This window comes from Borostomias antarcticus (genome assembly GCF_949987555.1).
Source record: "Borostomias antarcticus genome assembly, chromosome: 8".
NCBI lineage: Eukaryota > Metazoa > Chordata > Actinopteri > Stomiiformes > Stomiidae > Borostomias > Borostomias antarcticus.
In genome coordinates, this window is record NC_140241.1 from 23,701,875 (window position 1) to 23,716,874 (window position 15,000).

The 15,000-nt window shown below is 53.8% G+C and overlaps 1 protein-coding gene across 1 annotated transcript in view; it reads left to right on the top strand.

Moving 5' to 3' along the window:
* Positions 1 to 15,000, top strand: part of LOC311312586 (uncharacterized protein) — a gene marked incomplete at its 3' end in the record, with an annotated part of 99,701 nt that overhangs the window by 5,320 nt on the left and 79,381 nt on the right. The window contains exons 3-4 of the mRNA XM_084442546.1: positions 4,404 to 5,971; positions 11,611 to 11,664. Coding sequence (XP_084298672.1) covers positions 4,404 to 5,971; positions 11,611 to 11,664 — 1,622 coding nt within the window. The remainder of the gene's footprint in view (positions 1 to 4,403; positions 5,972 to 11,610; positions 11,665 to 15,000) is intronic.

Here is a 15,000-nt window from a genome sequence, read left to right on the forward strand (position 1 = left end):
AAGGTTCTCATATTTACTAGACGAAGAGCTGGTAAAACAGATCCGACCGGGGAGTTATTTCCTGTCTGTGAGGTCATAGCACAAGCATGCAAACGCTTGGATGGAGGAATTTGGACGGGGAGGTTTCTGAGGCGGCCGGAACGCGGCGTCCGTCACGTGAGCACGTGTGCGAGCGAGCGTCGAGCGGTCAGACGGACGCTCCAGGGAGAGAGCGAGAGCGTCCAACGCCTCGTTAGCGAGCTAGCGGGAGACGGCTCTAGTGAGGTTTTCCGCTTCTGCCAGAGACACGGCTGCGTAATGAACACAATTGACTGCAGAATTAGACCGTTAACTCATGTGGTTCGCGAGGGCCGATTTCTCACTGTGTTGGACTAACAAGGCTGTGACCTCATACTGTATATATGTGCTATTGAATTAGAGGGAGGGAGAGAGAGGGAGAGGGGGAAGAAAAGAGGGGGGGAACTCAGGCCTCTTAGTATGTACAGTAATGACTTGGCAGAGAGAGAGAGAGAGAGAGAGAGAAGAAGAAGAAGGCCATGGGTTGAACACATGTGTGCGCTTATGAGTATGCGCGTGTGTGTGTGTGTGTGTGTGGTGGGTGGGGGCGAGGGTGCTTGCACGTGTGTGTTTGAATGCGTGTTTGTGTATTTTCTGTGTGTGTTGTGTGAGCACATTCGCCTGTGTAACCTCAGGCAGAGGTTCATGTTCACAGAGGCCTGGATGCTGAATGTTTTTTCCAGGGGTGTAAGCACTGTCGGCCAACGTTTTTTCCAGGGGTGTAAGCGCTGTCGGCCAACTCCGCTGGCCCCGGTTTCTCTCGCTCTCCTTCTAATGGTCTTGGTATTCTTCTTGCCTGTCTCTCCATCCCCTGGCCTCTCTCTCTCTCCCCCCCCCCCCCTGTCAATACCTCAGGCCCCATTAGCACAGAGCTCTCCTGCCTATATAAATGTCCTATAAAGTGGAATGGACTCACTGAGCGTTTTATTCCTGCTCTCAGTAACATGTAGTTATGTTACAAGCAGCGCTAAACAGGCAGAGCCCCCAGCGGAGGTGACCCGCTGCCGGACCATAGTTGCCCCGGCTGGGATGCCCTGGCATGGATCCCGGGCATGACTTCATTGGGTAGTCATTGATGTGCCGGCTGGGGCTGGGACTAGGGCTGGGACAGGGTCTGGGGCTAAGCCTGTGTCTGGGGCTAGGCCTGGGACTGGGTCTGGGGCTAGGCCTGGGTCTGGGGCTAGGACTGGGTCTGGGGATAGGCCTGGGACTGGGCCTGGGGCTGTGACAGGGGCTGGGGCTAGGGCTAGGCCTGGGACTGTGACTGGGGCTAGGCCTGGGGCTGGGACTGTGACAGGGGCTAGGCCTGGGACTAGGACTGTGATAGGGGCTAGGCCTGGGGCTTATTGCAGTGCTGGCTGTGAGGCTGTGAGTTGGCCCTCCAGCATGTCAGGAAACGCTGATATGACACGGCTAGCTCTCTTTCATGTTTACCTATCCCTTCTCTATCCCAGTCGTAGCCCCCATACCCCCCCCCCCCCTTACATAGTCCATATACCAAACTCCCCTCTCTGTGGGAATGGTGACCTTTGACCTCTCTTCTGACGGTCACTAGGAAGGGATTAGCCTGTTAGCCCGTCCTAGCCTGGTACAGACGGCTCCCTCCACTGCTGACTGAGCTGCTACAACACAGACACACACACACACACACACACACACACACACACACACACACACACACACACACACACACATTACCCCCTCACACACAAACACACAGACACACACACACAAGTAGAAATCTGCAACACACACACATTCGGCCCCCTTAACACACTGATGGTCAGCAAAATCTCTTTCAACTTCAGTCTAAGCACAACACGTACTGCTACCTATAGTTCACGGCCCAATACCTCATTTAGAACAGTTTGTTTGGGTTTCATGCCCTCTAGAGCCGGGGCCTCAACACTGAGCCCTCCCTGCCCTACACTACAGTACCTGCACTATGGGAACAGGCTGGCAGGGATAGGATCCTTAAGAACTATCTGTTTACATCTTTTCCTGTCTGCCTGTTTGCCAGTCTGCCAGACTTTCCTGCTTGCTTGCTTTCCTGCCTGTCTGTCTGTCTGTCTGTCTGTCTGTCTGTCTGTCTGTCTGTCTGTCTGTCTGTCTGTCTGTCTGTCTGTCTGTCTGTCTGTCTGTCTGTCTACTGTACCTCCCTACCTATCTCCCCAGCCTGGGATGTGTGTGTGTCTGTGTCTGCTCATGTGTCGGTGTCTGCATATGTGTGTGTGTGTATGTGTGTCTCCGTGTGTGTGTGTGTGTGCATGCGTGTGTGCGTGCGTGCGTGCGCTGGATATCCCCATGCACAAAGAGCTGTCTGTTCTGTGTGGAGCGTGTTCTAGATGTGGCTCCAGGGAGGGAGGGGTCGGGGGGGTCGGGGGGGGGGGGGGGGGGGGGGGGTGCTCTGCCCTGACTGATCTGCTCAACACCTCCAGCCCACTGATCAGACCTGGCCGTGGGCCCCCGAGGGAGGAGGAGGGGGGAGGTGAGGAGGGGGGGGGGGATATAGAGGAGAAGAGAGGGGTGAAGGAGAGGGGACTGAGCGAAGTAGGAATCAGGGAGAGAGAGAGGGGGGGGGGGTTGAGGATTAAAGGCAAGTCTGTCCTCGTCCTGGCCCCAAATGCCAGCTACCGTTCGGCCTGACGAGCGATCGCGCTGCCATGGCTCACTGCCGGAGCATGAGGGCTGACATCTGTCATGGCGATGCACACGGCGTACCAGGCAACCATATGTGGAAACCATGGCGATGATTCCATCCCAGCATGCTTTGTTTAGTCTGCCGTAGGCTCTGATAGACGACTACAGCACTGTACCTATCAGGCCATGACAGCCCCGGGCGCCAGGTTTGTTTAAAAATCACCCTCAATTGCCCCCCCCCCCCCCTCCACCCCCCGAGGGAGAGGTCCGCTTCTGTGCCCGCACTCCGCTGTCAGTGACAGTGAGTGGCATAATTGAATTGATGTTTCCCCTCTGTGAAAACGAGCGAGCTTAATTGCTTTGGCGGGGCGCTGATGGGAACTTATAGGAAAGTCAGCTGCCCGTGTGGTTGCTGTTAAGTCCAGCAGCGTTCCTCGGGAGAAGCCTAAAAACTGTCTCCCTCTCCTCCTCCTCCTCCTCCTCCTTCTCGTCCTCCTCCCCTCCTCTTCCTCAGAAAGGAGAGTTTTTCCAAACCTGCAGAAAACGAGTCCGCCATGTCCTATTAACACTGTTCAGAGACGGAGCCGAGCTCTCCGTGTTTAAGAGGGTCTGGGCATGGCTCTGCTGCTATGGCTGCAGTTTTAGTCAGTAATCATACACTCCATGCACACATCTGGTGAGTGAGTGTGTGTGTGTGTGTGTGGTGTACAGTACGCGCGTGCATCCGTGTGCACATGTGTGTGTGTGTGTGTGTGTGTTTGTGTGCCTGCGTACACGTCCATGTGTGTATATGCACATTTGTGTGTGTGTGTGTGTGTGTGCCTGCGTACATGTCCATGTGCCATGTGTGTGTGTGTGTGTGTATGTGTACGTGTGTGTGCGTGTGTGTGTGTGTGTGTGTATATGCGTGCGTGTGTGTGTATATGCGTGCGCGCACGTGTGTGTGTGCGGACCAGGCCAAGGTTGGAGGGAGGTTTGTGTGGAGCTGCTGGCTGTGCCTGTCTGTATTATCTCATCAGGCAGGCAGACTGACGGGGCGCTGGAAGAAATCACTGTCACTGTCTGTCTGCCTCGCTTCTGATCGATGTAATGATGTATCAGTAGTACTGCATGCATTTATTACTGTACAGTAATCTTTTCCAGATGTTCAGAACACTAGGACTGATGTGTTAAAGAAAAAACTGAAACGGATGTTTGAGATGATCAAACTTCCATAGTTTGACGTATTTCCGACGCAAACAAGCTATGAGGGTGGGACATGTGTTTAGAGGAATTTGATTGGAACATTGACAAGTGGACGGGTTTTAAGAACTTTAGACAGATTCGATAGAAGGATAGCGTTGATTGACGGGTGGATGTTGTGAGATTATTGGCCTAAAATCTAAGGTACCTGTTGTCGTCATTGCACGTGACCTACCGTTTTCCAGGAAGTAAGAAATTATATACTTTGATATAAGATTACAACAAAAGTAGAATTTTGTAATTCTTTTGGCATACACCGTTGAATAGGTGTATTCTATGACCAATTATGTGAACCAAAATGGGACAGAATGCTTTTTTAATTTCAGTGCGACTTTAAAGTATATTACTACCGGCTCCTTCTGCCAGTCCCTCTTCTTGATGTATCGCACTGTGTGTGTGTGTGTGTGTGTTGTGTGATTATATGACTACTATTCCAACCCCTCTCTCCTCTCCTCGTCCTCCAGATGTGGACATTCTGCAGAGGCTGGGGCTCCAGGGAGACAAGCCGCCCCGCTCCATCCCTCCCGGGGTCATCCCCTTCCGCTCGGGGGTCATCCTCACCCAGCGGGCGCGCCTGGAGGCCCCCCTGCGCTCCGTCATACCACCGCCCTACTGGCCAGAGCTGGCGCTGCTCCTGAGCTTCCGCTCGCATCGCCTCAACAACGCCTTCCTGTTCACCGTGCTCTCCGGCCGCAAGAAGCTGCTGCTGGGCCTGCAGCTGTCCCCGGGGCAGCTGGTCCTCCACACGGGCCCCCGCACCTCCGTATCCCTGCCCTACGACCCCCACGATGGCCAGTGGCACCACTTGGCCCTGGACGTGAGCGGGCGGACGGTGACCCTTCACGCGGCCTGCGGCAGGCAGAGCGTCCATGCGGACTTGGCGTGGGACAGGGAGGGGGACGACGGGGGCAGGGTCCCCCAGGAGGGGTCCTTCCTGCTGGGGAAGGTGAGTCAGCAGGCGTCGGCACACTTCGAGGGAGCCGTGTGCCAGCTGGACCTGGTCCCCTCCGCACAAGCGGCTCACAACTACTGCAGGTACATTAAGAAACAGTGCAGGGAGGCCGACACCTACAGGCCCAACCTGCCCCCCCTGCTGCCCCTGCTGCCCCGAGACCCCAACGCCACGGCCGCCGCCGCCGCCACCACCCCCGCGCCCGCCGACCCGGCCAGGAAGGCGCTGGGCCTCACCCCGGCTCGCAGGGCGGCAGCCGCCGCCTCCGCCGTTCGCCCCGTCTCCCCCAACCTCCCGTTGAGTCCCGCCCCCAGGACCACGCCTTCGCCCACCACCGCGGCCACCGTCACCGCCCTGCCCAGACTAGCCGCCCCGCCGCCCAAGGCCCGGACCCAGACTGTCACGGTACCACTCAGGACTGGGGTTCCCCCCTCCTCGTCCGCGAAAGCGCCCCCCCAGAAGACCCCCAGGCCCACCCCTCCCAGGCCCACGGCCCGCAGCTCCGGCCCCAAGAAGACCACGGTGGTCCCAGCTAAGAAGAAGCCCACTGCCACTACCAGCACCGGTGCCAGACCCACCAAGAAGAAGCCCGACTCCGCCATGTTGGATCAGGCGCTGGGAACCACAGGCCCGAAGAAACCCCAGCCCACCCCGGTCAAAAAGACCCCTCCGTCGCCTAAAGCCACCCCCGCTAAAGTTGCCCCTTCCAAAGCTGCCCCTTCTAAAGTCACGCCCTCTAAACTCGCCCCCTCTAAGGTCGCCCCCTCCAAAGTCACCCCCTCCAGAGTGGCCCCATCTAAAACCACCTTGTCTAAAACCACCGCGTCTAAAACCACCGCACCTAAATCCACCACCCCCAAGTCCACCAAGGCCCCTGTCAGTCCCAAGCATCCCAAGACCACCAAGGCCCCCTCCACCCCCAGGACCACCCCCAGGACCACGCCCAGGACCACGCCCAGATCCCCCTACGCCGCTGTCACCCTGCCGGCCACCGACGGCTTCCAGACCTGGGACGTGGAGCCCACTCACTTCTCACTGTTTGATGGAGCCCCAGGCCTGAAGGGAGAGCCGGGACTATCGGTAAGTGTGTGTGTGTGTGATGTCATTCCACCTGTTGATTTTCTGTGCTGTTGCTGTGTTGGTGTACTGTACTTTGTGCAGTACAGTATGTACCTTTTTGGTGTGTGTTTGATTGTTTGTGTACGTGTGGGAGTGTTTCTCTAATGGAGTAGGGCATGTGCATGCGTGAAGGTTTTTTGTTTGAAGAGGCTGTGTGTGTGTGTGTGTGTGTGTGTGTGTGTGTGTGTGTGTGTGTGTGTGTGTGTGTGTGTGTATGTTTGTGTGTGTGTGTGCTTCTGGAGGCAGTCGTGTGTGGCAGGTCGGGTTCACAGAGTCAGTGGAGCAGAGAAAGTGGAGCATGTTCCATATGTGAGCCCCCCACCCCAACCCACCCAACCCCCCCCCAGACTGGGAACAATCAGTGGCTCAGTGGCTGGGAGAGGAGTTCGGGGCCCCCGCCTCATCAAAGCCTCGGCAGCGCGGGCCAGAGGAGACTGGAGAGAGGGGATCCCCACGGGCAGCGAGGACCCCGGGCCGCCCCCCCCCCCACCCCCCCACCCACACACACGGCCCCTCACCCGGGAGACAGACATGGGGAAGAGGGTTTAGGCTGGACTAGGCGGTAGATAGAGAGAGAGAGAGAGAGAGAGAGGAGGAGGGCAGCGTTTGGGTGCGGGAGGTCAGCAGGTCGGTGGTCGAGCCGCTGCCCAACACGCCTCCTGTGCCTTTTCCACACGCAGGCTAGAAGAAACCTCTTCCTCTCTCCTCCCTGTCTCCCTCGTCCTCCCTTCCCCCCCTCCTCCCTCTGTACCCCTACCCCCCCCCCCCCCTGCCCAGGCTCGGGGCCGGGGTGTAGGGTGCTGACGCCTTGCCGTCTCTGCACCAGATTCCTCTGTCACCGAGGGGGCGGGGGGGCGGGGCTCGCACCGCCTGCTTAAATGCAGGGTCAGAGGTCAGGGCAGCCAGTAAACACTCCACTGTTCAACTTCCCAGAACAGGCAGGAAGACAGACAGGCAGGTAGGGAAGCAGACAGATAGACAGGTACTGTAGTTATAGAGGAGGATCTTCTCCTCTATTAGTGGAGGTCCACGGTTTCTAGGTATAGAATTCCTGTCAGATGATTCAGATAGTTTCCCGTTTTGAATTGATTACCACTGCCCCAGCGACAGAGGAGGGCGAGAGATAATGTTTTCGGTGGCGTGTGTTCGTTCGATTGTTTGTTTGTCTGTTTGCAAAAACTACCAGACAGATTTTTACGAAACACGAGTCGCCCAAACACGGCCGGTCATTCATCGCCATTCATTTTTTGGAGCAGGATTACACAAAAACTACCTGACTGATTTTCATGAAAGTCAGTGGAGGGGTGTAGCATGGGCCAACTTAGAACCCATTACATTTTGGAGCAGATCCGAATCACGGGGCGGGTCCATGAGCCGCCCAAACACGGCCGGCCATTCACCTCCATTTATTCTTTAGGCCAGGTGTACGCTAAATCTACCAGACTGATTTTCATGAAACTCGGTAGGGAGGGGTAGCATGAGCCAGCTAACAACCCTTTAAATTCTGGAGCGGATCCAAATCACAGGGTGGGTCCACAAGCCACCCAAACATGGCCGGCCATTCATTTTTTGGACTTGGGGAGTGAAAAATCCCCCCCATTCATTGTCAATTGGGGGAAATTGAAACGGCCGTATCTCAACATGGGAAGGTCACAGAGACACAGGGTTTGGACTGGCATAAAGCTCCTAACGAATGCAGGAATACCAAATGTGTCATGCTCGGATGCACGTCCACGAGCACAGACCCACGAACTGCATTCATGGGTAGACTATACAGTACAGTATGTATTATCTTTATTGTTATTAGGTTCAGCCGAAATGCTAGCTAAGACTAACCAACCAGCAATACCGGAAGTCATTTTTATATTTTGAAAGGTGTACTACAGTATTGTTAATGTATCGTAAAGGTGTCTTATAATCCCATGGTGGATGGGCCAGTTGATGTTGGTTGTGATGGACTTCATTTTCGCTCTGCGTTAATGGCGGGACGCGAACCTGCAACATTGCGCTTGCAAGTCGGATGTGCTAACAACTTTGGCATGAAAGAAAACATTTCTCAGCAGGGTCGTTAGCACATCCTTTATACTAGGGGAGTTTCACTACTCAACAACTACTCTACTCTAGCCTCCTTGTTAAAATAGCAATAATTCATTCATTAATTCATTCATTAATTCATATAGATTTATAGGCCCTCTCCTCTCTGCCCGGAGGGAGGAAGTGATTCATAAACACGGTTGGACAGAGTTCAGGGAGATGGACACATCTCAGGAGCAGGAGGCTCTCGAACCCGGGTCCTCTCTCCACCAGCCCCTCTCTCAGCTGTCATCAACCGCTGCACGCTTGCGGGCTTTCTACTGACTGTGTGTGTGTGTGTGTGTGTGTGTGTGTGTGTTTGCGCATGTGTGTGTGTGTGTGTGTGTGTGTGTCTGTTTGCGTGTGTGTGTCTGTGCATGTGTGTGAGTGTGAGTGTGTGTGTGTGTATGTGTGTGTGTGTGTGTGTGTTACCTGTGTCACACAAACACTGCCTTTGAAGAGCCTCTGTTATTAGGGACGGTACATTGAAGTCTGCTGTGCTCTGGGCTGGCTGATTGACTTATTCCCTGATGTAGACAAAGATCTGTGTGTGTGTGTGTGTGTGTGTGTGTGTGTGTGTGTAGGCCTAATGACTGACATGCCTCTGGCTCTCAACACAAGCACTGTAATCAGCCAGTAATAACGGTGCTGATGTCTAGATCTGAGCTGTCTGTACCGAGTCCTGGTGCTGTCTACTATAGATGTCTGTACTGGGTCTATAGACGTGGCGCTAGATGCCTACAGATATACAGCAGATGTACTGTACTGGATGTACAGTAGCCTACTAGGTCTGCAGGAATATGATACGTGACCTTTGACAGACACTTGAATTCAAAGCCGATCTATGTGATGATTTATTCTTCTACTGTATGTGAGAGTCGACTGATCCATAAGTAAAAATGAGGGACACCAAAGCTTGTATGGAGAAGACTGCAGCTCATCCAGGTCTGTCCAACACTTAGAGAAGGTGTGTGTGTGTGCCTCACACCAGGAGGCTGTTGTGAAGTAAATGACCCCTCCCTCAACCCCTCCCACACACACACACACACACAGAAAACCGAGGGCTGAACCAGCGCCAGGGGCTGTGTTGATGGATGGAGACGCGTGTTGGTTGTGTGACGAGACATGCAGTCTGTGTAGGGGAAGAAGGGGCTACATGTGTGTGCTCTGACCTAAACACTGTCATGGAGCTGAGCACACATGTCTGGATGTCAGACCTGTTGATTATTATTATTATGAGAAGATATGTTTTTTTATGACTGCCTGTCTGTGGGTGTGTGTGTGTGTGTGTGTGTGTGTGTGTGTGTGTGTGTGTGTGTGTGTGTGTGTGTAAAAATTAATAAATTCAACTGGGAGGCATGTGACGTCAAAGTGTAGGACATATCCTCTGGATAAATGTGTCTGCTTAGCAAGTCCACAGGATCTCTCTCTCTCTCTCTCTCTCTCTTTCTCTGTCTCTCTCTCTCTCTCCCTTTCACTCTTTTTCTCTCTCCCTCACTTAAATAAACACATCCTCTGCCCCCGTGAATATTTGCCCCTCCTCCCCTCTGCACCCTGCCCTCTCTAAGCTGTGTGTGCTGCTCCTCAATGGGAACCTTTATTTCTGCCTGAGTGGGGAGGGGGGGCCGTGTGCCACGTCGCACACTTGGGGGCTCCGAGAGAGCTCAAACTGGAGGCCTGCCACCGCTGCACCACGCTGAGGGGCTCCATGTAAACAAACACACACACACACACATACATAACACACACACACACACATACATAACACACACACACACACACACATCCACGCCCATGCTTACACAAACAAACACACACACACACACATACACACACACACACAGACACACACATACATAACACAAACACACACATACACACACACACACACACACATACACACACACACACACACACCTATTTACTCAGAGACAGAAATAAAGTGTGAGGGAAAGCATGCCATTCATTCAGGCCTCCACAATAGGCTGTCACCCATGGCACTTGCTGCTTTTAAGCTCAATTTCCCCCATTCAGACGCACAATGGAGCAGTGATTTGGAGCCGGCCTGCTGGAGCACTCTCAAACACATCGGTAGCTACGGTCAGAGACAGGGAGAGACTGAAAAAGGGAGAGGGATAGAGAGAGAGAGAGAAAGAGAGAGAGAGACAGTGCGAGGGAGACAGAAAGAGCCAGGCGAAGTAGGTCGAATAGTCAAGACTCCTCTGACTCCTGAGTGACCCCCCCCCCCCCAACAGGGAATCCCCTCTGAGTAACACTCAGTATGGTCCCCCAAATCCCACCACCAAGACCCCCTCTCTCTCTCTCTCTCTCTCTCTCTCTCTCCCTCTCTCTCTCTCCCTCTCTCTCTCTCTCTCTCTCTCTCTCTCTCGTGAGTGTGGAGGAGGAGACCTCTGACTGTCATCCTGAGACGAGCAGGAACTCGGGGAGAGGGAGAGAAGGAGGGGAGAGGGAGGGAGGGAGGGAGGGAGGGAGGGAGGGAGGTGGACAGGGCTGCAGCGCCGTGACTCACGGACCCCTGAAGAACCAGGGGGTGGTCCTCCATCCCGGCCGCTCGGCCTTGGAAGGAGGTCCCCAACGAGAGATCTATTACCGACAGCAGGGCGCGCGGTGCTGCGGTTGGCCAGCGGCCGGCAGCTTGTTTTGGCCTGCCCGGGGCGCCGGAGTAGCGGTCAGCCACGGTGGTATTGCTCACTTCCCCCCCATCCTCTCTCATGATGAAAAGAAAATGAATGACCACAGGCCTGCCCTGGCTGATAAACAAAACAGACGCTGGAGAGAGAGAGAGAGAGAGAGAGAGAGAGGAAGGAAAGAGGGACAGAGAGAGAGAGAGAGAGAGAGAGAGAGGGGAAGGAAAGAGGGACAGAGAGAGAGAGAGAGAGAGAGAGAGGAAGGAAAGAGGGACAGAGAGAGAGAGAGAGAGAGAGAGGAAGGAAAGAGGGACCGAGAGAGAGAGAGAGGGAGAGAGAGAGAAAGGATATGGGCTGTTTGTGCTAGTGATTCTAGTGTTTCCTGCCACACAAGCACATAGCCGTTTGATTGATAGGCTGACCTCTCCTCACCTGCTACGGGGATGCAGTTACATCACAGGAAAGGTGGCTGCTTTTCTTTCTTTCTTTTTTTTCCTCTTTCTGTCACCGTTCGGTCCGAACCCAGTGATGGTTTTCAAGGCACAATGAAGCCAGTCTTTATAGTGTGATGATAATCTTAGGGTATGGAAGTGAAGTGAAAGGTTTCCGTTTGTGTGTGTGTGTTTGTGTGTGTGTGTGTGTGTGTGTGTGTATGAGTGTGTGTGTATTTGTATATGTATTTATATATGTGTGTGTGTGTATTTGCGTGTGTGTGTATTTGCATGCGTGTGTATGTATGTGTGTGTGTGTGTGTGTGTATTTGTGTGTGTGGTTATATGAATTTCCTTTATCCCTCAGCATGATTATAGTTTAGAGTTCAAACATACGACACGCTGTAGAAGTTCCCTAATTGGATCGTCTCTCTCTCCTCTCCTCCAGGGACCACCAGGCCCTCCGGGGAAGCCAGGCCTGCCAGGGAAGAGGGGTCCTCGGGTGAGTCTGGGTTCCGTCTCCCTGCTCTGGCGCTTGTTTGTTTGGTTGTCCCCCTCCCCCCAACACCCCCACACACTAAGTTTGCCGAGCTCACACACCTCACAGCTCTGCCAACCTCCCCCTCCTGCAATTTCGCGCCGAAGTCATTCGCTATCCTCTCCCTCACCCCTCAACCCGTACCCTCGCCCCCAGGCCTGCCAGCGCCAGGCTTCACCCCCCCCCCCAAACCCATAACCCCCCCCCGCCCACCCTGAGAGTCTCTGTGGTTGTACGGGTGTTGAAACTCACGGGTGTTGAAACTCACAGGAGAACATGAGTGGATTACCTTGCCTCCGGGCTGTTTGTCTAGCGGTGTCTGACTTCAGATATAATGGCGTGTGATCCGCTGCTGTTGAAGAGGTTCGCAGACGCAAACGCAGACATCGGCACGCACACACACACACACACACACACACACACACACACACGGGAGAAGAGTGTCTCTGTGTCCCAGCCGAGCAGACGCAGTCTCAGATCATTTTCTGTAATTACCATAATAACCCAGCTAGCAACCCCCCGCCCGTACACTCATACACACACACACACACACACACACACACACACACACACGCGTGCACACACCCTCAACAGTTTTTGTATGCAGTCAGGTTGACCCTGCTCAGTGTGAGTCTGAGAGCTCTGACCTCAAACCCTGAGGGGTAAACAGGAAAGCACCTATAAAGAGTCTCTTTCAAAAGGCTGTCTATGCGACAGGATGCCCAGTAAAAGCTCTGTAAACACAGGGAGAGCGTACGGTTTCACAGAGCTCTGTTCATCTGAGCTGGAGGAGGAGGAAGAGGAGGTGGAGGAGGAGGAGGAGGTGGTGAGCCTGAGTTCATAGGAATCCCATTCTGGAGGAGACAGTGGAAGGCCTCTGTTCTCCCTCTAGCTGAGGCCGCAGTCGGAGGTGGCGTGCGCCTGGGACATTGCACCGGGACACCATGGGCAGACAATAATAAGTGTACTGTAGGGAAAAAAGTGTGTTCAAGTATGTTTGTTTGAGTGTGTGTGTGTGTGTGTGTGTGTGTGTGTGTGTGTGTGTGTGTGTGTGAGAGAGAGAGAGACCCCGGAGCAGAAGTAAAACAAGTCCCCCTACTCTGGTATAAAGAGCTCTTTGTCTGGCTCTCATGAAAGCGGTTTTAAACCCCCAGCAGAACCCTGTGTAGGAGTCCTGCACTGGCCCTGCCACCTGTAACGTCTCTCAGTCAGTTAGAAAACCAGTCAGTCAGACGGCCAGTAAAGCATTCAGCCGACCAGTCAGCCGGCCAGGATGCCAGTAAGCCCGCCAGTCAATCATCCAGACGGTCATCCGGCTAACCAGCCAGTCAGTCATCCAGCCAGCTGGCTAGCCAGTCAGTCAGCCACAGAAATGGTCTTTATATCTTTCATCCGCTCTGTCAGCTGCACCATACACACTGGAGCTGCTTTTTCCATCAGCATTGTCCTTTGAAGTGGCTTGAAACAAAGAGCCCACAGTGAAAACAAGACTGTCCATAAAACATTGTAAGGATGGTGTACCGTACGTCTGTCGATGCTGTTAGACAGCTCTGTCCTTCGCCGCGACGCACGCCGGCGTCTGAGTGTGGTAGCCCCGCCCCCGCTGGGGCCGACGCGACACCTTAAAACAAACAACGGTTGTACTCTTCCACTCATCTACAAGGGCTGGATCCAAGCATGGGCACTTACACCGGTCGGATGCATTGAAATCTGTGAGGGGCAGTGGACAAGTGCACACTTGAGGGAGAGAGTTTGAACAACGGGACGGTAGCTAGCCGCTCTGATCGTGACCCGAGGAGCGCGTGACATCACAGAGAGCCCGAGGTGCTCCAGGATGGAGTCCGGTGTACAGCAGGCCCGGTCAGCACCGTAGCTACAGTACTGCCCCATAACTCTTCCTGTAAACAAGTGCATCCCTGAGCCTTTAAGAGCTGCAGCCATATGTGTGAACGTGCATGCACACACACACACACACACACACACACACACACACACACAGACAGACAGACAAATGCACACACACAGACACATGCACACACATACAGTCAGACCAGGGACAGACAGGCCCCCAAAGGCCATGTGGAAGTAGAATGGTTTCCATTTCAGAGAGAGAGAGATAGATAGATAGAGAGAGAGAGAGAGATAGATAGATAGAGAGAGAGAGAGGGAGGGAGAGAGAGAGAGAGAGATAGATAGAGAGAGAGAGAGAGAGAGAGAGATAGAGAGAGAATGAGATAGAGAGAGAGGGAGGGAGAGAGATAGATAGAGAGAGAGATAGATAGAGAGAGAGAGGGAGAGAGAGAGAGAGAGAGAGAGAGAGAGAGAGAGAGAGAGAGAGAGAGAGAGGAAAGCGATGCTCTTCATAATTGTTGAAACATCCAACCAGGAATCCAGTTTTACGCTGCAGGTCGAGGCATTCTTCCAGCTCTGGGACACACAGGGGGAGGGAAGACCAACAGCTGCACACCGTTAACTGGAGAGGGAGTTAGTTAGTCAGAAACACGATGGAATAACATACAAATAAAATACTATGCATCCACCAAGGAGCATCCTGTTCCACTAGAAAGCTCCCCTCACATTTCAACTATAGAGCTGGCCCAGTCCCAGTCTGAGGTCTGCCTTCTTGACCTGAGTCAGATGCTGGTCAATGTGTACTTGATTTAGCTGACCAAGCACAATCAAACCAATGGAACAGTCCCAAAAGTGTGAGGTCTAAAGTAAATCAAACACATCATATGTATCTGACCTAGGTCTACTTTGTGTGTCTGTAACTCTGGCCTCAGAGTCTGCGTCTAGTTAGGGCTCGATGGGAGACAGAAGACACCATTGAATCCTGGAGAAACCCCACCCATGAACCAGGCTTGACCTTCAACCTCACACACGTGAGTGTGAGATGGTGTTGCTTTGGCAACCGTTATCAACACTGTGCGTTGATGATGCAGTGGCATGGTGATGTGTCCCAGACTGCCCCTGGGTCGTCTGGGCTTGGCTGGGCTGGTGGAGCTGGTCTAGGCTTGGTCTGGGAATGGTCTGGTCTTGTCTAGCCTTCTCTGGTCTGGTCTGGTCCGGTCTAGGCTTAGTCTGGTCTAGGCTTGGTCAGGGACTGATCTGGTGTGATCTGGTCTGGCCTGCTCTGGTCTGAACTGGTCTAGGCTTGGTCTGGACAGATCTGGTCTGGTCTGGTCGGGTCTAGTAAGATCTGATCTGGTCTAGTCTTTGTGGGTCTTCTGGGCCTGGTTTGGTCTGGCGTAGGCCTGGTCTGAGACTGATCTGGTGGTGGGGCTGGTCTGGTCTAGGGCC